Source organism: Bos mutus, chromosome 29, assembly GCF_027580195.1.
Source record: "Bos mutus isolate GX-2022 chromosome 29, NWIPB_WYAK_1.1, whole genome shotgun sequence".
NCBI classification, from domain to species: Eukaryota; Metazoa; Chordata; class Mammalia; order Artiodactyla; family Bovidae; genus Bos; species Bos mutus.
Genome location: NC_091645.1, coordinates 10901764 through 10926983, shown reverse-complemented (window position 1 = coordinate 10926983; position 25220 = coordinate 10901764). Strand labels below are relative to the sequence as shown.

The 25220-nt window shown below is 42.5% G+C and overlaps 1 protein-coding gene across 8 annotated transcripts in view; it reads right to left on the bottom strand.

Moving 5' to 3' along the window:
* DLG2 (discs large MAGUK scaffold protein 2) overlaps nt 1–25220 on the bottom strand; it is a 1083296-nt gene that overhangs the window by 531601 nt on the left and 526475 nt on the right. For 6 of the 8 annotated variants that reach the window (XM_070365266.1, XM_070365267.1, XM_070365268.1 and 3 more), the window contains exon 9: nt 24347–24502. The exons of the other annotated variants lie outside the window; for them this stretch is intronic. In XM_070365266.1, the coding sequence (XP_070221367.1) occupies nt 24347–24502 (156 nt within the window). The remainder of the gene's footprint in view (nt 1–24346; nt 24503–25220) is intronic. 8 annotated transcript variants of the gene reach the window in all.

Below are 25220 nucleotides of genomic sequence, written 5' to 3'. Positions count from 1 at the left end.
CTCATACTGGTCAGAACGGCCATCATCAAAAAACCTACAAACAGTAAATGCTGGAGAGGATGTAGAGAAGAGGGAACTCTTTTGTGCTGTTGGTGGGAATGCAAACTGATACAGCCACTATGCAGAACAATATAGAGATTCATTAAAAAAAAAATCAAAACAAACTAGGACTAAAACAACATATCACCCAGCAATCCTACGCCTGAGAAAACCACAATCGTAAAAGACACATGTACCCTACTGTTCATTACAGCACTATTTACGATAGCCAGGACCTGGAAGGAACCTAGATGTCCATCAGCAGATGAATGGATAAAGATGTTGCGATACATACATACAATGAAATATTGTGTGTTGTTGTTTAGTCACTAAGTTGTGTCCAATTCTTTTGCGACCCCATGGACTGTAGCCCACCAGACTCCTCTGTCCATTGGATTTCCCAGGTAAGAATAACGAATTGTATTGCCATTTTTTTTTCCCTCCAGGGGATCTTCCCAACCCCAGATCAATCCTGTGTCATCTGCATTGGCAGGCAGATTCTCTACCACTGAGCTACCAGGGAAGCCCCAATGGAATATTACTCAGCCATAAAAAGAACAAGTATGAATCACTTCTAGTGATGTAGATGAACCTAGAGCCTGTTATACAGAATGAAGTATGTCAGAAAGAGAAAAACAAATATTGTTTATTAAGGCATATATATGGAATCTAGAAAAATGATACCAATGAAACTGTTTGCAGGGCAGGAACAGAGACAGACTTGTGGACACATCAGGGGAAGGAGAGGGTGGGATGAACTGAGAGAGTAGCATTGACATATACACTATCACATGGAAAATAGATAACTTGTAGGAAGTTGCTACGTAACACAGGGAGCCCAACCGGTGTTCTGCGACAATGTAGAGGGGTGAGATGGGAGGGGGTGGGAGGGAGCTTCAAGAGGGAAGGGATATATAGAAGGCAATGGCACCCCACTCCAGCACTCTTGCCTGGAAAATCCCATGGACGGAGGAGCCTGGTGGGCTGCAGTCCATGGGGTTGCTAAGAGTCAGACATGACTGAGCGACTTCACTTTCACTTTTCACTTTCATGCATTGGAGAAGGAAATGGCGACCCGCTCCAGTGTTCTTGCCTGGAGAATCCCAGGGACGGAGGAGCCTGGTGGGCTGCCGTCTATGGGGTCGCACAGAGTCGGACACGACTGAAGCGACTTAGCAGCAACAATGCTGATTTATGCTGATGTATGGCAGAAAGCAACTGCATTGTAAAGCAATTATCTTCCACTTAGGGAAAAAAGAGTTTGTTGAGATACACAGAACAAGAAGGTCAGTTTTCTGCAACCCAGATGGATTTCAGAGTCGTTTTAATTACTCTCTCTCCACAGAAGAATATCATTTGTATGTGATTATGCTTACTTTCCCTACTTGTACTATGTTTGGAAGGAGAGACAATCAACAAACATTTATTGAGAACATACCACAGGCAAAGTTTGTAGATGGATACAAACGTATGAAAACATTTTCAACCACCTTGGGAAATACCTACCCTTCCACTGATTATAAAGCTTCTTTGAAACTTTGGTAGGCAGAATAATGGCCCTAAAGATGTCTTTGTCTTATTCCCCAGAACCTGTGATATGTAGGATATAGAGCAAAGGATAATTAAGATTGCAGATGGAATTAAGTTTTCTAATTAGCTGACCTTGAAATGGGAAGGTTATTCTGGATTTTATGGGTGGTTCTAATTAAATCACAAGAGCCCTTATAAATGGAAGAGGGAAGCATAAAAGGGAAAGCCAGAGAGACAGCAGCACGAGAAAGACTTGGTCCAAAGTTGCTGGCTTTGAAGATGGAAAGATGGATGTATACATGCCAAGGACTGTGAGCTACCTTGGGAAACTGGAAAAAAGGCAAGAAAATACATTCTCTCTGGAGCCTCCAGAAGGAACACAGTCTTGCTGAGATCTTAATGTTAGCCTGCCGCCAAGTCACTTCTGTCGTGTCTGACTCTGTGCGACCCCATGGACTGCAGCCCACCAGGCTCCTCCATCCATGGGATTTTCCAGGCAAGAGTACTGGAGTGGGGTGCCAGTGCCTTCCTACTGAGACCCATTTTGGACTTCTGACCTCCAGAACTCAAGATAATAAATTGATATTGTTTTTAGTAAAAACCAACGAACAAACAAAACCACATTCCTTTCTTGACACCCTCTCAGCTACGCCCTCTATTATAGCACCTATTCTATGGGACTCTAATTGTTTTCCTTCTGGTGTGGTCTCTTCAATGAGAATGAATCCCTTTTACATCTCATTTGTCTTTGTATTTTGAATGCAAAGCACAGAGTCTGTCACAGGTTCACTAAGTATTCCCAGAAGTATTAGAATAAATAAATTTACAGTAATTTAAATAATTTTTTATTGTCTTCTTTTTAAAATCAAGAGTTAATATTTGCCAGGTGCATTGCTAGGCAGCAAGGATGAAGGAAACGATTGAACCACAGTTCCCAAACTCAAGAGGTTCAGCGCAGTTGATGAGACAGACAAGGAAATCAAATAATAATGACAGAGCCGGCCATGTCCTATAACTTTAAAAGGAAGGACAAGGCCCACCCAGGCAGAGGGCGTCAGTGAGGGGTTTCTGATGGCACCACAGAAGATGCACTGCCTGGACTTACTAGCAGTTACCTAGGTGAAGAGATCTGTGAGTGGGAGCTGGCAGTGTGACGGACAGTGGGTACCACATCTGCTTGTTTGGAGGGCAGGCTTTTAAGAATGGGAGAAGCAGGAGCAAAACCCTATAGGTTTTTCCCTAGGAACTACAGAAAGAACTGGTTTGAATGAAAGGCAGGTGATAGCCAGAGGCAGAGGCAAAACCAGATGTGTAGTTTAGAACATATATCAATACATGCGCTTTGATGAGAAGAATGGATTGAAGGTACACAGAGCTAGTGGCAGACAGCAGGTGGTAAGCGCTTCAGATGGGCAACCATTCAGTTGTGTCCGACTCTTTGTGACCCATGGACTATAGCCCACCAGGTTCCTCTGACCATGGAATTCTCCAGAGAGAACTCCAGGCTACCTACTGGAGTGGGTAGCTGTTCCCTTCTCCAGGGGATCTTTCCAACCCAGGAATCGAACCAGGGTCTTCTGCACTGCAGGCAGATTCTTTACCAGATGAGCTACCGAGGAAGCCCCCTAGCCAAATCTAGACTGGATATAATATGGAAAGAGTGCAGAGGAATTAGCTTAATTAAAGATATACTGACTGGTAGGACACATAGAGATCAACACAAGGTGAATCAGTACCAGGAATCCAGGAAAAAGTCTTGGTGTCATAATCACAGCAGTACTAAGCTTACTCTGTGGCAGGCACTTTTCTCACATAAAGTCAATCCTAAAGACACTGTGAGATGGATACTTTTATTATTCCCTTATTATGGATAAGGCATAGAGAGATCGCAGGTACTAGAACTGAAATTTGAACCCAAGCACATGCTCCCAAATACTATAACATACTATTAATGGTTATTAAGACAGGAAAGAAAACCAGAGACAATGATGTGAAAAGTTAAAATGATGTCTGTGCTTTGTGATGTGACCTAGGTCTAGGACTCTTGCCTGGAAAATCCCATGGGCGGAGGAGCCTGGTAGGCTGCAGTCCATGGGGTTGCTAAGAGTCAGATACGACTGAGCAACTTCACTTTCACTCTTCACTTTTGTGCATTGGAGAAGGAAATGGCAACCCACTCCAGTGTTCTTGCCTGGAGAATCCCAGGGACAGCAGAGCCTGGTGGGCTGCCGTTTATGGGGTTGCACATGGTCAGACACGACTGAAGTGACTTAGCAGCAGCAGCAGGGCATTTGAGGAGAGATGTCCAGGATGAATCTATATGCATGAGTCTGGAGCCAAGGGAAGCTCTGACTGCAAATATAGAGGTGGGAGACATAAGCACATAACTGGGAACCAAATCTGTAGATGTCGATGCCTTCTGCTACAGAGGGTGTGCAGAGGTGAAAGAGAAGACATCACTGGATGAAATGGACAAAAGGGATGAGGAGGAGATATGTGAGGAGATGGAGACGAGAGAGTCAGAGATGCAAGGAGAATCATGGCCTAGAAGTGGCATTATGGAAGTTAAAAAAACAATGGTTTTAGAAGGAGCAAGTAACAGGGTTTTGATAAGGACTAAGAAAATGCCACTGAATTTGGTGACCTTGGTGAAAACAATTTCAATGGAGAGCTAGGGGTGGCTCTGAAGGGTGAATAGGACAAAATGAAGTGAGAGAGTGTAGACAATTTTTCTAGTTGGGAAGGAGAATTTTAAAGATTATTTTTATGCAATGGGATGGTGGTTGTGGTTTAATGAAAGTAAGTGGAATTGGATTTAAAGCTCAGCTTTGCCAGCTATTAGTTTCATCAGTAAAGTAAGGATAAATATATCTACTATATAGATTCATTGTGAGGATTAGTGGTATGTTTGCAGAACACAACAAAAAGTTGATATTTGGTAAAAGAGAACTGTAATATTATTAAAAATATGAAAAGTCTGAAGACCTCTAAATCCTCTGAATAATTACCTATTTGAAAAATCTGCTGGAGAATAGAAAAAGCATCTAAAGTTTTAGCTGGGTTTTAAAAATTATTTTTATCTGAATATTTGATGTCATAAGGACATAATCTTAGTTGTGTTGCTGCTGTATGGGTTAACTTTTAAATGGAAAAATTTAACAGCATTGTTGAGTTATACTTCATATACTATAAATGCACCCATTTAAAATGCATCATTCAATGGCTTTTAGTATATTAAGAGTTGTGCAATCAACACTAAAAATCTAATTTTAAAAGGGTTTTATAACTCCCCAAAGGAATCCCAGACACATCATCAATTACTTTCAGTTCCCATCACCTCCCCATCCAATCCTTTGCTGTTCAGCTGCTGAGTCATCTCTGACTCTTTGCAACCCCATGGACTGCAGCACACCAGGCTCCTGCGTCCTCCACTGTCTCTCGCAGTTTGCTCAGATTCATGGCTTTTGAGTCGGTGATGATATTATCTAACCATCTTATCCTCTGCTGCCCTCTTCTCCTACAACCCTCAATCTTTCCCAGCATCAGGTCTTTCCCAATGAGTTGGCTCTTTGCAACAGATGGCGAACTTCAGCATCAGTCCTTCCAATGAATATTCAGGGTTGATTTCCTTTAGGATTGACTGGTTTGATCTCCTTACAGTCCAAGGGACTCTCAAGGGTCACCTCTAGCACCCCATGAACTGTTCATGGGGTTCTTGAAGCAAGCATACTGGAGTGGGTTGCCATTTCTTCCTCCAGTGGACCACGTTTTGTCAGAACTCTTCACTATGACCTCTTCATCTTGTGTGGCCCTGCGTGGCATGGCTCATAGATTCACTGAGTTATGCAAGCCCCTTCACCATCTCTAGGCAATCACTAATTTACTTCCTTACTCTATAGAGTTGCCTATTGTGGACACTTCATATAAAAGGAATCATACAATATGTGGTCCTTTATGATTGGCTTTTTTCATTCATGTTTTTTTCAATGTTCTTATAAGCTGTTGCATGTCTTAGTACTTGACTCCTTTTGCTCACTGAATAATATTACCTTGTATGGATATAAAATCACTGCAGATGGTTACTGTAGCCATGAAATTAAAACACAATTGCTCTTTGGAAGAAAAGCTATGACCAGCCTGCTGCTGCTGCTGCTAAGTCGCTTCAGTCGTGTCCGACTCTGTGCGACCCCATAGACGGCAGCCTACCAGGCTCCCCCGTCCCTGGGATTCTCCAGGCAAGAACACTGGAGTGGGTTGCCGTTTCCTCCTCCAGTGCACGGAAGTGAAAAGTGAAAGTGAAGGCGCTCAGTCGTGTCCGACTCCTAGCAACCCCATGGACTGCAGCCTACCAGGCTCCTCCGTCCATGGGATTTTCCAGGCAAGAGTACTGGAGTGGGGTGCCACTGCCTTCTCCCATGACCAGCCTAGACAGCATATTAAAAAGCAGAGGCATCACTTTGCCAACAAAGGCACATTTAGTCAAAGGTAAGGTTTTTCCAGTAGTCATGTATGGATGTGAGAGTAGGACCATAAAGAAGGCTGAGCACTGAAGAACTGATGCTTTTCAACTGTGGTGCTAGTGAAAACTCTTGAGAGTCTCTTGGATAGCAAGGAGAATCAAACCAGTCAATCCTAAAGGAAATCTACCCTGGATACTCACTGGAAAGACTGGTGCTGAAGCTCCAATACTCTGGCCTCCTGATGCAAAGAGCTAACTCATTGGAAAAGACCCTGATACTGGGAAAGATTGAGGGCAGGAGGAGAAGGGGGTGATGGAGAATGAGATGGTTGGATGGCATTATTGACTCAATGGACATGAGTCAGAGAAAACTCCAGGAGACAGTCAAGGACAAAGAAGTCTGGTGTGCTGCAGTCCACGGTGTTGCAAAGAGCTGGACACGACTGAGTGACTGAACAACAACCACATGGATATACCACATGGTCTTTATCGACTCACCAACTGATGGATATTTGGATTATTTCCAGCTTTTGTCTATTATGACTAATGCTACTTTGGACATTTGTATAGAGATATGTTTTCATTTCTCTTGTGTTTATGCCTAGCAGTGAAATTGCTGAGTCTAAATGGGGGATTTTTAAATTTATTTTTTAGTATTAATAACAAAACTTAAACCTGCTTTTTATAAACAATTAATTTCAGGAGACAGGGATCAAGACCATCCCCGAGAAAAACAAATGCAAAAAAGCAAAATGCCTGTCTGAGGAGGCCTTAAAAATAGCTGTGAAAAGAAGAGAAGTGAAAAGAAAAGGAGAAAAGGAAAGATATACTCATTTGAATTCAGAGTTCCAAAGAATAGCAAGGAGAGATAAGAAAGCCTTCCTCAGCAATCAATGCAAAGAAATAGAGGAAAATAATAGAATAGGAAAAACTAGAGATCTCTTTAAGAAAATTAGAGATACCAAGGGAACATTTCATGCAAAGATAGGCTCAATAAAGGACAGAAGTGTATGGACCTAACAGAAGCAGAAGATATTAAGAAGAGGTGGCAAGACTACACAAAGAAGATCTTCATAACCCAGATAACCACAATGGTGTGATCACTCGCCTAGAGCCAGACATCCCAGAGTGTGAGTCAAGTGGGCCTTAATAAGCATCACTACGAACAAAGCTAGTGGAGGTGATGGAATTCCAGTTGAGCTATTTCAAATCCTAAAAGATGATGCTGTGAAAGTGCTGCACTCAATATGTCAGCAAATTTGGAAAACTCAGCAGTGGTCACAGGACTGGAAAAGGTCAGTTTTCATTCCAATCCCAAAGAAAGGCAATCCCAAAGAATGCTCAAACTACTGCACAATTGCACTCATCTCACATACTAGTAAAGTAATGCTCATAATTCTCCAAGCCAGGCTTCAGCGATACATGAACCATGAACTTCCAGATGTTCAAGCTGGTTTTAGAAAAGGCAGAAGAACCAGAGATCAAATTGCCAACATTTGCTGGATCATCAAAAAAGCAAGTGAGTTCCAGAAAAACATCTATTTCTGCTTTATTGACTATGCCAAAGCCTTTGACTGTGTGGATCACAATAATGTGTGGAAAATTCTGAAAGACATGGGAATACCAGACCACCTGACCTGCCTCTTGAGAAATCTGTATGCAGGTCAGGAAGCAACAGTTAGAACTGGACATGGAACAACAGACTGGTTCCAAATAGGAAAAGGAGTACGTCAAGGCTGTATATTGTCACCCTGCTTATTTAACTTGTATGCAGAGCACATCATGAGAAATGCTGGGCTGGAGGAAGCACAAGCTGGAATTAAGACTGCTGGGAGAAATATCAATAACCTCAGATATGCAGATGACACCACCCTTATGGCAGAAAGTGAAGAAGAACTAAAGAGACTCTTGATGAAAGTGAAAGAGGAGAGTGAAAAAGCTGGCTTAAAGTTCGACATTCAGAAAACTAAGATCATGGCATCTGGTCCCATCACTTCATGGCAAATAGATGGGGAAACAGTGGAAACAGTGTTAGACTTTATTTTGGGGGGCTCCAAAATCACTGCAGATGGTGATTGCAGCCATGAAATTAAAAGACACTTACTCCTTGGAAGGAAAGTTATGATCAACCTAGACAGCATATTAAAAAGCAGAGATATTACTTTGCCAACAAAGGTCTGTCTAGTCAAGGCTGTGGTTTTTCTGGTGGTCATGTATGGATGTGAGAGTTGGACTATAAAGAGGGCTGAGTGCAGAAGAATTGATGCTTTTGAACTGTGGTGTTGGAAAAGACTCTTGAGAGTCCCTTGGACTGCAAGGAGATCCAACCAGTCCATCCTAAGGGAAACTGGTCCTGGGTGTTCATTGGAAGGACTGATGTAAAGCTGAAACTCCAGTATTTCGGCCACCTGATGTGAAGAGCTGACTCATTTGAAAAGACCCTGATGTTGGGAAAGATTTAAGGGAGGAGGAGAAGGGGACGACAGAGGATGAGATGGTTGGATGGCATCACCGACTCAATGAACATGTATTTGGGTAAACTCTGGGAGTTGGTGATGGACAGGGAGGCCTAGAGTGTTGCAGTTCATGGGGTTGCAAAGAGTCAGACATGACAGAGTGACTAAACTGAACTGAATTTTAAAAACTGTAAAAAGTTAAAAATAACAATTTCTTTCAAACCCTTCGAGGTAAACACTGTTATCCTGAAGGAACATTTCTGTTTCCTTCCAGGCTTGGTCTATGATATGTAAACTTCCTTAGTGTGAAGCATCCTAAAAGACTGTGTTTAGTTAAAATTACTACCTGGCATGGGAGAAAAAGCATTGGCACCTGACATCTCTAACCTGAGTCCTTTATCTGCCACAAATTACTCATATGACTGTGTGATCTTGGTTAAGTCTCCTAATTTTGCTGGACTTATTTTCTCAATTAAAAAAAATGTTGGGATGCAATCTTCTCTAATCCTTTCTGATCAAGCATTTTATAATTAAATGATGCTTAGGGCTCACAGGATATACCATTAGCTTTATCCTTATTTGCAACACATATTTTCTTGCATTTCTTTTTCTTTATAGTTGGAACTATAAAGAAATTTTTCTTCGTAGAAGGAATGTTAGAGAAAGGGAATGGCAATTACCCTCACCTTGCCAGACACTGACATTTACTTAGCATGCTGAGCAAACTTGCAGAGTGACTGGTGCTGAAAATAAAGTCCTTTTGCATGTCTTAGTCTGTCCCTTTTCAATCTTCTAAGTTTGTCGAATTGATTTTTGTTTTATTACCCTTCACGGGGTCAATCAGAGTTTCTGAGAGGTTTCTTGCTCTGGACCTTGATCCCACCTTTGAAACCTAGCAGCGCACGTTCCAAGGACCCCACCCTCAAACCCTCCAGGACACACGCGAGGAGTCCACCCACGATACAGTTTCCCCAGAGCGCCTGCTGTTGACAAGTGTAGACTACAAATAAAAGCGACTTTAACAAACAGTAGGCATCACCTGTCACAATGCACCGTAGGTAGGATGAAGACAATCTGTTTCTGTGGCCTAATTCAGAAATCTCAGGAAAAGTGGTACATCTCGCTTCCTCCCAAGAGAGTAAGGGTGAACTACAACCCAGAGCCGAGGATTCCACTCAGTCACCGAGTCTTCCGTGCACTGCCTTCAGCAGGGAGAAGAGCTCCCATTACATGTCAGCCTCCTTTTGAACTGTGAGTCATTGGGTCAAGTGAATACTTACCACCTGTCATTCTATACAGTGTCACTATCTGCTCACGTGTCATACGGACAACATATAACATTGCTCCTACCCGTAGAAAGGGGACAGGGAAACACTCCGTTTTCATTTACACAGTGTTATTCCTCGTGGAGGACTGGCAGAGTGATTTGGTCTGTTCTTCAGGTTCACTATTCCCCTGGGTATTATGGGATGGAAATGCATGAAGAAGAACCAAAGATCGCTGGCCAACTCTCTCAGCAGCTGACTTTGGACCTAGCACGAAAAAAGGAAGGGTCTAAAGACTGAGTCAATTTGAGTGGGCAGATGTGGAGTTAGAAAGAGCCCGACTCTTGAATATATGTGGATTTTCACTTGCTGACCTAAGGGAAACAGAGCTTCCCTGGTGGCTCAGTGGTAAAGAATCCGCTTGCCAATGCAGGGGATGTGGGTTTGATCCCAAGTTTGTGAAGATCCCCTGAAGGAGGAAATGGCAATCCACTCCAGGATGCTTGCCTGGGAAAACCCATGGACAGAGGAGCTGGTGGGCTATAGTCCATAGGGTTGCAAGAGAGTCAGACATGACTGAGCAACTGAGCATGCGCACACTCATGACTTAAGGAAGCAGAGGGGGCCGCAGGATACTTCATGTGAGAGGTCTCATCGAGTGGTGCAGCAAGAACATGCAATACAGTAAGGGTCCTTTTAGAGAGAAGGGAGGGAAGAAAGCAACAGTCTATGTCCAGAGGAGGACTCAGGGAATGCAACTCTCCTTGTCTGTGATTTGTAGAGGTCTGTGGCCAGAGATTTCTAGGAACTCTGACCAACTCCAGGCCTGCAGCTCCTTGAAGCATCACTGGAAAGACCTCCAACCACTCCTTCCTGACTTCCCACAATCATTATCCCCATTCCTTCTTTTGTAATTTCATTTAACTTTGGGATTCTAAAAAGTAGATCATCTCCCGAGAAAGTTTTTGATGCTCTGGAAAATGAAAATACCAATGCTGCCCAACCAAGGAAAGTCTGTCTTCTTTGCTTCTCTGCTGGAAAAGAGTCTAGATTAGAGGGCTGCTTTCATGGGTCACAAAGATCCCAGAGGAAAAGGCACCAACATGAAAATCAGGACAAAGAGTCTGGCTGGGACAGAAACAGAGCTGCTTTGGAGAGAGCAAGAGAAATGGGGATGGCAAGACCCCCACCTGAGCAAAAAAGCCCCAGATGAGCAAGAGTCCCACACAGTACCTGTCAAAACACGGAGGTGTGGGTCTCAGGGTTGTGAATGCAAGCTGCCCCGCTGGGAGCCCTGGTCCAGGGCAGGAAGGAAAGGCTTCTCATCTTGCCCCTGCCAGACACTGCCCAGCTCCTAGAAGGCTGGCGTACACATGGAGCGCCGGTGTGGACAGCCGTGGAAGAGGAGATGGAGATCTGAAATGACATCATTCTAAGGGCTGGGACAGGGACAGAGGTGAGGAGACAGAATGACCTGTCGTAAGTGAGGAGTGTCCTCTGGGGAAATAATGGGAAATAAGAGTGCAGATGTGGTTGTTCAGGACAATGCATGAGCCAGCAAACCTCTGCAAAGAAGACAGGGAGGGCCGCAGGACCAGCAGGTATGCTGGTGGACGGGTCTCCTGATGGTCTGGTCAGAGACTTCTGTTTTTACTCACAGTGCCTTTCCTCAAGACCAGGAAAAGCTGAAGGTCTCCCTATAAGGAACGTAGTGCTAGCAAGACAGTAAGACTTTATCTAGCAGCTTGACACGTGAGAATGCAGAGAGCTGGAAGGAAATCTGGGCTGTTACTCGACCTTCCGATCTCATATGAAAACAGTCTGAGGCTTCCCTCGTGGTCTAGTAGTAAGGTATCTGCCTGCCAATGCAGGAGACACAGGTTTGATTCCTGATTCGGGAAGATCAGACACCACACAGCAGCTAAGCCCGTGAGCCACAACCGCTGAGGCTGTCCTCTAGAGCCTGAGAGCCGCAATTACTGAGCCCACATGTCGCAACTACTGCATACAGCTGTATGCCCCGGGGCCTGCACTGAGCAGGAAGGGAAGCCATCGCAATGAGATGCCCGTGCACCGCAACTGCAGAGTAGCCCCCACTCACCGCAACGAGGGGCTTCCCTGGTGGCTCAGACGGTAAAGAATCTGCCTGCAGTGCGGGAGACCCAGGTTCAATCCCTGGGTCAGGAAGATCCCGCTGGAGAGGGAAATGGCAACCCACTCCAGTACTCTTGCCTAGAGAATTCCATGGACAGAGGAGCATGGTGGGCTATAGTCCACGGGGTTGCAAAGAGTTGGGACACAACTGTGTGACTGTCACTTCACTTCACTGCAACTAGAGAGAGTGTGTGTGTAGCAACAAGGGCTCAGCATACCCAAAAACAAACAAACAAAAATTTAAAAAAAGAAATAATGCCTAGAAACCAATGAATACAAATCTATAACTGTAATATCTAGGAGAAATATAGGATGGATTCAGAATAAATAAGGTTGAAAGCTAAGTGAAATTCATGTATATTTGAAAAATACAATCCATAATAAATTGCTAGACATTTTTTTCCATATTACCAATGTCAATTATATCCACAAAATTAACCCTCTGGGCCCAGTGGTCCCTAAACCTCCTGAGAGGAGGGTCTGACCATTTCTGGATTCTGTATCCCCAGAAGTCCCCACCATATAACAGGCATTTAATATATATTTGTGGGCTGAGTGACAGTTTCCTCAACTGGAGCATATAAAGTCTGACTAGATTATTCCAAGGTTATCGTTCATCTCTGAACTTGTATTAGCCTCTAGTTATTTTTAAACCTATAAGGCTTGACAGAATGATAGCCTCATAATGATGACAGAGGCATAAGTAAGGAAGCAGAACATCAGAATATGAGAGGGATGAACATAACAGAGAGAAATATGATTTTCATCCCCGGCCTCAGTCTGGGCCAATCCAGTCTGTTAGGCAGGTTGTTCATAAGAACGCTTGGCCAAGGGAATGAGCTAGGGCTGAAATCTGACCTGAATTCCATCTACATGTCATACTGGGGACCCTGGCACATTTTGTCTTTCATCTTGAAGGGGAGAGATTTTAAAATTTAGACAAAGGCTCTGGCTAGGTTAGCTGAGCCCAGTATATGCGCCACCTCCCCACCCTCGGCTTAAAGCCAACCACACAACTTCTCTTCACTCTCTAATGTATTCATTTTCTCTGGAATAGAGTGATCTTAGGTTATAGTATTCAGTTTGGAATACACACCTCTGCTGACTTTGAAAATCCTGTTCAAGGGATCCTTTAAACTTCATATGAGCTTAAGGTCTACAGAACTGAATTAAAGAGTGGAAATGGAAGATTTACTTTTTCTGTTGCGAGACGTAAATTTTGATCCTTTAATGAAAACAAAATTCTACATTCTGAAATACTTGGATCTCTGTACAAATATAAGCAGCCTTGCACAGCCCTTCCTCCCACACTGCCAACCCTAACATTCATCTCCCTTTACAATTCACTGGGCTCACCATCAGGCTATGAATGAAAAGGGCCTTGTATAATAGTCCTTTATTAAAAATTCATTCCCACCTCAGCCTGAGCTATCTATTTAGGGGGTCATACCATGTCATCTGGGGCTTTCCAGGTGGCTCAGTGGTAAAGAATCTGCCTGCCAATGCAGAAGACATAAGAGACACAGGTTTGATCCCTGGGTCAGGAAGATCCCCTGGAGTAGGAAATGGCAACCCGCTCCAGTATTCTTGCCTTAGAATACCATGGACAGAGGGGGCTGGTGGGCTGTAGTCCATGCGGTCGCAAAGAGTCAGACACGACTAAGCAACTGAGCACACACACTATGTCACTTAATTCACACATATAAATAGCCAACATTAACAGGGCGCTTCATACTTATCAGGCACTGCTCTCTGCAGTTTACATATAACTTCATGAAATCTTTACAGCAACCCATGAAATGGATACCACTATTATCACTATTATAAGATTCAGGATTCAGAAGCTCAGAGTAGTTGTCAGCTGCTCAAGTTTACATAATTCGGCAGTGGTGGAGGCAGCTAACACTTTTATTGTAGGGGGGCAGGAGGAGAAGGGGACGACAGAGGATGAGATGGCTGGATGGCATCACTGACTCGATGGACGTGAGTCTGGGTGAACTCCGGGAGTTGGTGATGGACAGGGAGGCCTGGCATGCTGCGATTCATGGGGTCGCAAAGAGTCAGACACGACTGAGCGACTGATCTGATAGACTCTTAACCATATATTTATTATCTATCTATTGAAATCTGACTATGATCAAACGATGCAAATTTTATCCCCCTCAGAATTTAATACTTAAGTGTTAACGTCTCATGAGAATAACATTCAATAAATATTTATTGAGCGCATGTGAAAGGACCGATTCTGGTAGCAGCCTGCCAGATTCAAATCCTGTCCTAATCCTGAGTGACCTTAGATAGGTCACTTAATCTCTCCAGACTTCAGTTTCTTCGCTTGCAAAATGGGGAGAGTAATAAAAGCACATACCTTCTTGGACCGCGGTGGAAATTAAGGAGCTAATTTGTATAAAGTGCAGTCTGGCAGCCAATAAGATTATGTAAACAATAGCGAATGATTTCTTCTTCTCCTTCATCACTATCATCATCAGTATAACTATCAGGACCACATGTCGGGACAGGAAATACGACAGTAAATAAAACAACAAAACCCTTGCTCTAATGAAATTAATATTCCAAGTCCTGGTATACTCCGTTTTAACAATCTCATCCCATTGTTTCCATTTGTAAAAGATGTATCCGAGCTTTTCTGCAAAATTAGAATAATTGTATCTACCCCAGAGATTGTCATGAGGATAAAATGAGTTAGTACCTATAAAATTTGGAACAGTACCATGTACATAAAAGCACTCAACACACATCAGTGGTTTAAATTTGTATCTGTGCTGTGGGTGTTATGCTTCGATGTCACTGTCTTGATTCTTTCTGAGTTTCTATAATTTGTTGCTATAGTGATTTTCCATAGCGTTTTCTCACAGCTACTTTGCCTCCGCAAAGAATTGCTTTTGAAATTAAGCTTATCTTTCAGTTTCTTATGGCTTCCAATAACACACTGGTTTACTAAAGTAAAAACAAATACTGCTCCCCCAACAAAAAAAAAATATACTAAAACCGAGGGAAAATACTCATAACAGCTCAGGTAGGTAAATAATCTGGCTTTTTAAAAACAGCTAGTCAATTAAATTTAGATTGTTGCACCACAGAGAGTTATTTGAATGTCTCAAGAAAGGAATTTTGGAATAAGACCAATCTGAGTTCATTTCCAAGCTCCCCTGAGACTCCCTCTCTGGACCTGCCAGGGTTATTGCAAAGAGTAAATGAGAGTTTAGGAACAGAGTGAGTAGCCTGCCTTCTTCCCTCCTTCACACTACATGATGTGATCTTAAATGTGCCCCCAAATTCTTGAATTCTTAATGAAAGAACATCTCCTAGATCTCTAAGAAGAAAGTGAAGAGCAACAATAAATGGTATTTTTTTTAAGGGTCTATATATGTGTATGGGCTTCCCCGGTGACTTAGTGGTAAAGAATCCGCCTGCAGTGCAGGAGACCTGGGTTTGATCCCTGGATTAGGAAGATCCCCTGGAGGAGGGCACAGCAACCCACTCCAGTATTCTTGTCTGGAGAATCTCATGGACAGAGATGCCTGGTGCTGCAAGGAATCCACAGGGTCACAAAGAGCTGGACACAACTGAAGTGACTGAGCATGCACGCATGAATATACAGGTACACACCGCTATATTTAAAACAGATAACCAGCAAGGCCCTACTGTACAGCAAAGGGAACTGCTCAGTGTTATGTGGCAGACTGGATGGGAGGCGAGTTTGGGTAAGAACGGATACATGTATATGTATGGCCGAGTCCGCCTTTGCTGTCCACCTGAAACTATCACAACATTGCTAATCGGCCATACTCCAACATAAAATAAAAAGTTAACAAAATTTTTAAAGGGTCTATATAGAAAATTCATTAATTTCAAAGCAAGGGGGTTTCTTTCAGTGAGAATCCCTGCACAGAAAAGAGGCTATAAAATGGAATGTGGCAAGAGCCACCTCTGTGACTTTGCGGGAGTCAATTAATTTCTCTTTAGTGTCCTTAATTCAAATTGGGCTTGGTGATCACTCTACTTCAAAAAAGCAGCGAAGGCCTTTGAAGGAGAAGCTGCTGCAGAAACGCGAGAAGGAATCGGGCCTTAAGAGCCATGCCCAGAGGGTTTCCTCTCCTGATTTTAATTAAAAATGAAATTAAGAATTCTTTCAGATTATATCAGCCTTTTAAAGAAGGCAAAAGAAGGTCAATGATTTGTTAAGCATCTTCTTTCTTCTTTTAATGGTGCATTTTCCAGATTACATCATGTGAACAAAGCTCAAATTTGCTTTCAGGAGCCACAGATTTGTGGCAGCGTGGATATAAGATGTGGGGGACTGAGTGACGAGCCACGGTGAATGAGAAGGATTACGGCTCCCGAGAGCAGAAGCCTGTCTGCTGTGGGAAAGCCCCCACTGGAGTCCTGGCTCTCCCCTTTACTACATCAAAACCCACCCTCTGCAAAGTTGTTGGGATACTTAGAATCAAGTATGTATACATATGGAAAGTGTCTGGCTACTAATCTGTGCTCCAGAGTAGCTATCATTTTGTCTACATTCCTAAAAGTTACACATGGGCTAGAAATACTGCTACGTAAGTAGACTAAAAAACATATATGAGGCCACATACGGGGCTCCCCAGGTGGTGCTAATGGTAAAGAACCTGCCTGCCAATGCAGGAGACGTAAGAGATGTGGGTTCAATCCCATGGAAGAAGGCATGGCAACCTATTCTAGTATTCATGCCTGGAGAATCCCATGGACAGAGGAGCCTGACCAGCTACAGTCCATAGGGTCACAAAGAGCTGGACATGACTGAAGTCATTTAGCATGCACACGTGTACTTCAGAAATATGCCATCTTTTACAGGGATAACTATAAATGTAATAATAAAGGGGGAAACATATGACTTTGCCAGTGGTAACAAGGAGGATGCTGCCCTTAAGAATGATAAAAGAAATGAACATCCACAGCTTTCTTATGGCATCTGGGCATATACCTGTGCTGATAAATATTCACCTGATTTGTTATAACACTAAAAATAAATATACATTAGCTCAAGGCTTTACAATAGAATAAGCACGTGAAAACAATAATGACTAATGTATGTGGTGCCTAGATAAAGATTCATTTTCTCCACTTCCCTGGATCCTCACAACAATCCTAAGAGGAGCACAGCCCAGATATGATTATTTTCCCCTTTTCTGGTGAATGAAAGGTCAAAGGAAGGCCTCAAACCTAGACAGTCTGGACACAGTCCTTGGCTCCTCTATGACATTGGTTGCCTTCATCTCGAGGAAGACACCTTCCCTCTACTCTGCCTCCCTTTCCTTCCATTAATTTTCCTTCTACAGAGCTTCAAATTTTTGAGGACAAAGGTCTGTATAGTCAAAGCTATAGTTTTTCCAGTAGTCATGTATGGATGTGAGAGCTGGACTATAAAGAAGACTGAGCATCAAAGAATTGATGCTTTCAAATTATGGTGCTGGAGAAGACCTTTGAAAGTCCCTTGGACTGCAAGGAGATCAAACCAGTCCATCCTAAAGGAAATTAACCCTGAATATTCTTTGGAAGGACTAATGCTGAAGCTGAATCTCCAATACTTTGGGTACCTAATGCAAAGAGTCAACTCATTGGAAAAGACCCTGATGCTGGGAAAGATTGAAGGCAGGAGGAGAAGGGGATGACAGAGGATGAGATGGTTGGATGGTATCATTGACTCAATGGACATGAGTTTGAGCAAATTCTAGGAGATGGTGAAGGAGAGGGAAGCTTGGTGTGCTACAGTCCACAGGGTCACAAAGCTGGACATGACTGAGTGACTGAACAATGAAATTGAGGACAAGAGTGTCCCCTGTCTCCAAGAAGAAGTGATGCAAACACTACCTAGTAGATACTCCAAGCTAGAAAATTCTTCCTCTTAAATCTGTCACTAAGTACCATCTAGCCTGGGCTTCCCTGGTGGCTCAGAGGTTAAAGTGTCTGCCTCCAATGTGGGAGACCCGGGTTCGATCTCTGGGTCGGGAAGATCCCCTGGAGAAGGAAATGGTAACCCACTCCAATATTCTTGCCTGGAGAATCCCACGGACAGAGGAGCCTGGCAGGCTACAGTCCACGGGGTTGCAAAGAATTAGACACGACTGAGCGACTTCACTTCACTTCACCATTTAGCCTATCTGATAATTAGTTAAATATCTATCTATATCTCTCCAACTCCATAGCTTCAGTTTAGTTCTTCATAATTTCAACCTTATTTGATATACAAACTAGTCTCCCTTCAAACTCTTCTCACACAGCAGAGGGATCTTTCTAAAAACACAAACTGGAGCTTCCCCAGTGTCTCGGTGGTAAATAATGCAGCCAATGCAGGAGACATAGGTTAGATCCCTAGTCTGGGAAGATCACACATGTCACAGAGCAACTAAGCCCATGCACACAACTATTGGGCCTGTGCTCTAGAGCCCAGGAATCAAAACCACTGAAGCCTGCGCCCTAGAGCCTGGACTTGAAAACAAGAGAAGCTCCTGTAATGAGAAGCCAGTGCACCACAGCTAGAGAGCAGCTCCCACTCACTGTGACTAGAGAAAAGCCCTTGTAACAATGAAGACCCAGCACAGCCAAAAAAATAAAAAAAATTAATTAAAAAAACGCAAATGGAATTATGTTTTTATTCAGCATTAAAACTCCTCAACAACTCCACACTGCTTACAGGACAGGGACCCAAATCCTCGGCTTGGCACGTAACACCCTCTATGAGCCACAGCTGCCCGTGCCTCCAACTTTATCACTCACTTGACCTGATGACCCACCTAATGACCCAGTGACAGAGCTGCTGGCTGTCCCAGAGTGCGCCCAATAGTTGTGGCTCATGGGCTTAGTTGCCCTGTGACGTGCGGGATCTTCCCGGACTAGGGATCAAACCTATGTCTCCTGCATTGGCTGGTGGATTATTTACCACTGAGCCACCAGGGAAGCTCCAGTTTGTGTTTTTAGAAAGATCCCTCTGCTGTGTGATAAGAGTTTGAAGGGAGACTAGTTTGCATATCAAATAAGGTTGAAATTATGAAGAACTAAACTGCAGCTATGGAGATGGAGAGGTATAAATAGATACTGAGCTAATTATCACGAGGCTTAACCCTGTGCTTTTGACGTGCAACACATTTCTTCCCTCATCTGTCTGATGAACTAAGCGTCTTTGGGAAAACTTGAAGAAAAGCAAAGGCAGAGGTAGATGATACTTCCTCCGTTTAGCCTTAGAAACTCACCTGTACTTTTATTATAATGTTATTATGCATAGAAGTTATATTTGATTTTGAACTTATAGGCTTTGAGGCAGGTAAAATGTTAATAGATTTTCTAAAATTTTATAAGGCGTGGATGGTTGTCAAAGATAGGCCACCATAACTTTGGCTTATGGCTGAAGTCTTGTAACAGCCTCATGGACCTGAGAGATAAGGTTAAGTTTCCTATGAAGAATGGTTCTTATAAATACTAGAACTTGATTAAACAAGGTATGAGTGGGGAACATTCCTGTGTGTGTGTGTGTGTGTGTGTGTGTGTGTGTGTTCACATCTCCACAGAAGGGACAACCTCAGAGCATGAGTCCTCCCTTTGGTATCTCTTCTAATTGCCTGTTTTTAGTTACCTAGAGATTAAGTACACTGGAGAAAGCAGGGGCCTTTAGCAAAGGAACCTCACAAAGCACAGCAATGAATTATTCATTTACATGGTCTTATTCACCTCTGAACCCCTAGCATCTAGGGAAATGCCTGGTGACCTAAAAGAAGTTCCATGAAAATATGCTCTTCAAGGAGTTGATGTTTTATGAACACAAGATGCTTCAGAGATGTTTCCTATCCAAAATCTGCCAACATATTTTAGCTAGACTTCATCTGGTTTATCTCAACCTCTGTTTATCAATTATAGTATAACAATAATTAGGACCATCTATGTAAAAAGACAAATGAAAACATGTCAATATGTTGAGAAAACAGGCAAGCACATGATATTCCTTGCCCCAGGAACATTAAAAGCTGAATCACTTAACATTCTCTCCAAGAAGAAAAACCAATTACAACATCAAAAACCACATTTTTTTTTTTTTTAAAGAAAAAGATATCTTTTTTCTTTAAAAAACCAAGAGCCTCTTGGATAAGCAAGAGCCTCACAGAAACACCGTTTGTTTTTCATAGAGCTTCAAATTTTAGTCTGATTCCAGGCTCTGCCCATTTCTTGCTTTTGCAGGGTCTGAAAAGTCAATTACTCTAAACATAATCTGCAGCCTTAGGAGCTGACGCTTTGCCAAGTAATTTAAAGTGCTTTGCTACGGAAAACTTACAATTTTTCTCTTTTCTTTGAGATGATGCTATGGCAGTAAATTGTGTATACAATTAATTCATCCCTGGATATTTGCTAGTTCAAAGAGCTGAGAACTTGGGTATTCAAAAGGCAGAGAATACAGATGCCTGACTCCTTATTTTTGCTGACTTGCCTCCATTCTTCCAAATGTTGATCAGAGATGAACTGGTGCACAGGGGAAGGTGCTTCACAGGCTAACTTTCACAGAAGTAGCTTTCACTGCCATCTAAGACTATAACTACAATCATCAATGTGGGCATACTTCTGAAATACCCTGTGGGAAATTCTCAAATGCCCTGAAAAGTATACATTAACACATACTGCAACTTAAAGATGAGGCATTGCTTCAACATTTCTGGTTGGCCTTTTCAATTTACACCTTTGTAAAAAGTTGCCTTTAGTATAACATTTTGCTCTTTGTCAATGCTTGACAAAATTTGGTTGGATGAATTGACAGATATTTTGTTATAATATTCTTTTAAGGCAAAAGATCCCTAAATATTTTTACTTAACCATGAGTAGAAGTAAGAGTCCATTGTTGATGAAGACAATGGATTTGGGATCTTCATCATTAACAGAGTTGGCTAAGTGCTTGTCTATTTAAGCTCTTGTTGGCTATGGGCTTGTCTAAGTTCTTGCCTACCTTTGATGTTCTCTAAGTTTTTCAAGGTCACAATGGAAAAAGCAAGGGAGGGTGTCATAAATGGAACTAGAATTTTTGAACTTGTCCCCAGAATTACTGGCTGTATTTCAAGAAACATCTGCTCAGTATTTCCCACTGGAGAGAAAGCAAGTAATCTCTGAAAGGAACTGCCCAGTCTTCATGAAGAACTGAGAACTACCGAATCAATCTATAGTATAGACAGTGACCATTAAGAAAACTGAAGGAGAAAGTGAAGGACGCAAAACGAGTTCTAGTCCACTGTTACTTGTTTCCACGCACAGATTCGTTCATTGATGGAGGTATTTTATACCCCTCCTAAAAACTAGGTAAAGCACAGCTTGAGTCACGACCTGTTCCTGAGATAGGTATCTGTTTGCTTATCAGTAGATCTTATTTCCGCACGTACTTAGGCACTCGATAATTCTGAGCTCCTGCTGTGCCAGACTGGGCTAAGTGTTAGGGATATAGCAGTGAACAAAATAGATGCCGTTTCACTCATTGACCTTGCAGCCCAGAATGTGAGAGAGCCATTTGGTTTAAAAATCACATGTACATCTATAAATTGCTTGAGTCAAGTGGGAAAAGAGAGAGACTATAGCAGGGGACCTGATTTTCTCTTTCAAGGAGCTTCTCCGCCGAAGTACAAGTTAAACTTAGACCTAAGATGACCAGCAGTTCATCAGGCAAAGTGTAAAAAGAGCTTTTTGATTTGAGGAAAGAGCATGTGTGAAGCACTTGAGATGGGAAGAGATTTAGTGCATTTCGTAAAGAAAAAGAAGGCTGGTGTGAGCATTGTGGTCAGCAAAGGGAGCAGTGACATGAGATGTCTAAGAGGCAGGCAGAGGTAGATCATGCACGGCCTGGATGCTATGCTAATGACTTTGCATTTTATCTTAATGCAAAGGTGAGAGTGCGCACTGATCTGTATTTTTAACAGATCACTTTGGCTGTATTGAGAATAAAACAGGAGGACAATAGTGGAAGGAGTGAGACCTATTAGGGGACTGTTATAGGTGACGGAGGCTTGGATTAAAGTGGTGGAAAGAGAAGTAAAGGAGAATCAATACATTTGAGATATATTTTAGAGGTAGGATCAACATGTATTTAAGGTGGATTGGATGATGGGTGTGAGGGAAAACAAAGTGTGCAGCATGATTTTCAAGTTTTGGCTTGGGCAACGGAGTAAATGTATGTGCCATTTACTGAACTGGAGAAATGTGGAAGGGGCTAAGAATTTCAGTATCTGTGTATGTGGACAATACTACTGAAATGGATATGTGTGTGTTATTTTTTTCTACAAATAAATAAGAAAAAAATATGAAAAAGGAAAGAAGAGGGAAAAAGAAGGGGACAGAATGATAATAAATAGAAAATAGAATTTCCAAGGGGAAGATAGAGGGTGGCGGTTGGGGCTTGTGGGGGTCAGGACTGCTGAGGGTATGTAATATGAAAAACACATATTCAACATTATAGTAATTTTTCTTTTAATTTGGGAAAAATCCCATATGGTTTTCATCATGCAGATTACAGAAAGTAAATGGAGTAGAATCATTTCTGGTGGGTCTACACAAAGGTGGACTGTCATCTACTTACTGGTGAGTTTTTACGAAGGGATGTATCAAAACCCCCAGGGGAATGCAAGGAATGTGACTCTTGTGTTCATAAAAAGAACATGGGTTAAAAAGTAAAAAAGATTCATTGACACTGAGCTAGAAGAAGGGAGATGAGAAGGCAGGATAAAAATAGAGATAGGAAAGACAAAGAGAAATGGGTGGATTTGGCCAGCAAGCAAAGATGTCTCTGCCACCATGCCTATGGGAGTGCAGGTGCTAATGGCTGTTTGGATGTGAATCCCAGCCTGGCCACTCAGTGCAGGGTGATCTCGGGCATGTCAGGTACCCTCTCAAGCCTCGATTTTCTTACTTGTAAAGCAAAGATAATGATAGCATCTACATCATAAGGTGACTGTCAGGGTTAGCAGAAATAATGCACCAGAAGTGCTTGCTTAACAACACTCCTGGCTCAGAGGAAGAGCTCAATAAACGTTAGCTGCCTTAAGGTAGCTGACTATTTATAGATGCATAATTACTAGAAAGTCATCATTGTAGCCTGCCTCCTCACTTCCGTATGGCGACTTTGCCCTCTTAGTTTCAAAATCATATAGTTCACTGTAACAAGAAATAGATTTATGATTTGTTAAACATATTGGAGGATTTAATTAATTTTTATAAAGAATTTTTCAAAGAGCAAAGCCGTTAGGCTTTGCTTGTTGCAAATTAATGAAAATGCCCTACCGTAGCCAAAAATATGTTTCTCATTTATTTCTAGAAATGTTAAGATATAATTTAAAATTTGGTATTTAACTCCCCTCAAGAGGCAAATCATTGACTTCTAAACTTATTCTTTGAAAATCTCCAAGAACAGAGATGATGTTCTAAGGAGATCTTATTCACTACGAATCACTCAAAAAAATCTATGTTTTCTCTGTCCTAATAATATTATGAAGCCATGTGAAAATATTCTGTCAGAAAACATAACAACACAAGCACCACATTCCCTGTAGAAATATTACAATTGAGATCCTCCCATTTTATACTAAATTGGAACTATCTAATGAAACACTGTATTCTCTTTTTCTTTCTGTCGCTGACTGGCTGCTACAGGAAGATAGGAGTTCATTGCTTGTTATACATATGCTTTAGAATTATAATGTAGAATTATGTCTAACCTTTAGACTTAGAACAATTTACAAATTTTTGTAGAAAAACTCAAAACATTCTATGATCAAATCTGAAACCCACATTTATTGAGGGAATTGCCTTAGCTGCTCTGACTTTAGTTTTCTTACATAAAATGGCAGTTATTAAGTAAGACAACAGATATAAACACCTTGCATTATACTGTAGAGGTGAAGATTATGTTCTCTGTGGTTAGTTAGTACCGACTAGCTCTGTAGTTTTGGATGAGTTAATATGTAAAGGAGTCAGTTAAATGATGACATTAATTTAATAATTTAGTTAAAATAAGAAACGGCAATAATAGTATCAACTTCTTAGTCAATGTGATGCATGGAGCAGAGCATTATTATTTAAAATGTACTAATCAAGAACGCAGTTCTCTTTGAACCTTCTGTATGAGGGAAAGGGTGCTAATTAAATTCCAAAATGAATTCTTTGGGAAAAATATAATTAATGCCTTATTAACAATGCATGGGGACCGAGAACATTTGGAGCATCATGTGATCACGCGTAAGGGCTCTGTGATCACACTAGGAGATCAATGCTCTCCATGTCTCCCCCTGCCCCATGGGAGCAGAACGGCTCTCCACCCTGAGGAAGCTGTAGGGTGCAGAGCAGCGGGCAGAGGCGGATTCTACCCGTTCGTCCTCGTGGAAGCACATGCAACCGGAGAAGATGAAGTGAGAAAGCGCATGCAGTACCTGGTCATCTCAGAGTCGGGGAGCAGGCCTAGGTGGTAGTGGGGGTAGGGAGCTGAGAGAAGGAAGCTTTTGTCACACTCAACAGGGGAATAGTGCCTGGGAGAAGCAGGCTTATCACACAGTTTGTTCACAGTGCTGTAAACGGGTTCCGGAGGCCTGGTGACACAAGAGAAAGAGACGCAGGGTTAGCACTCAGACTGAACGACGGGCTGCGAGCAGCATCTTACCATAGGTGACAGCAAATGCCCTGAACAACGCCACGGGTTTCACGAGCCCTGAGTTAAGAGGCTCTTCACAAACAGGTCCCCAGGTTAGAAATCACAACTTTGGCGGACATGTGGCATGACTAAAAGTCACGTGTCAGATACCTCAGTAGAGTCACAGAAAGAGACATGCATGTGTGCTCAGTCATGCTCGACCCTGGGACCCTACGGACTGTAGCCCGTCAGGCTCCTCTGTCCATGGAATTTTCCAGGCAAAAGTACTGGAGTGGGCTGCCATTTCTTCCTACTCCAGGGAATCTTCCTGACCCAGAGATCGAATCCACGTCTCCTGCACTGGCAGGCAGATTCTTTACTACGGAACCTCCTGGGAATCCCAGCAGAGTCATAATCAACCTTTAAATGTCGTATCTTTTTAGATAAGCCTGTCTGAAAGGCCAAAATCTGGGATCCTCTGACATGGTTCCTTCTTACACTGGAATCTCATCTTAAATGTGAACTTGACATAGACTTTCTCTGGCCACATTGGCCAGGACACCTTGAAATGTTTCATAGCACCTATTCATATTTTATCCATGGACAGAGGAGCCTGGTGGGCTACAGTCCACGGGGTCGCAAAGAGTCGGACACGACTGAGCAACTTCACTTTCACT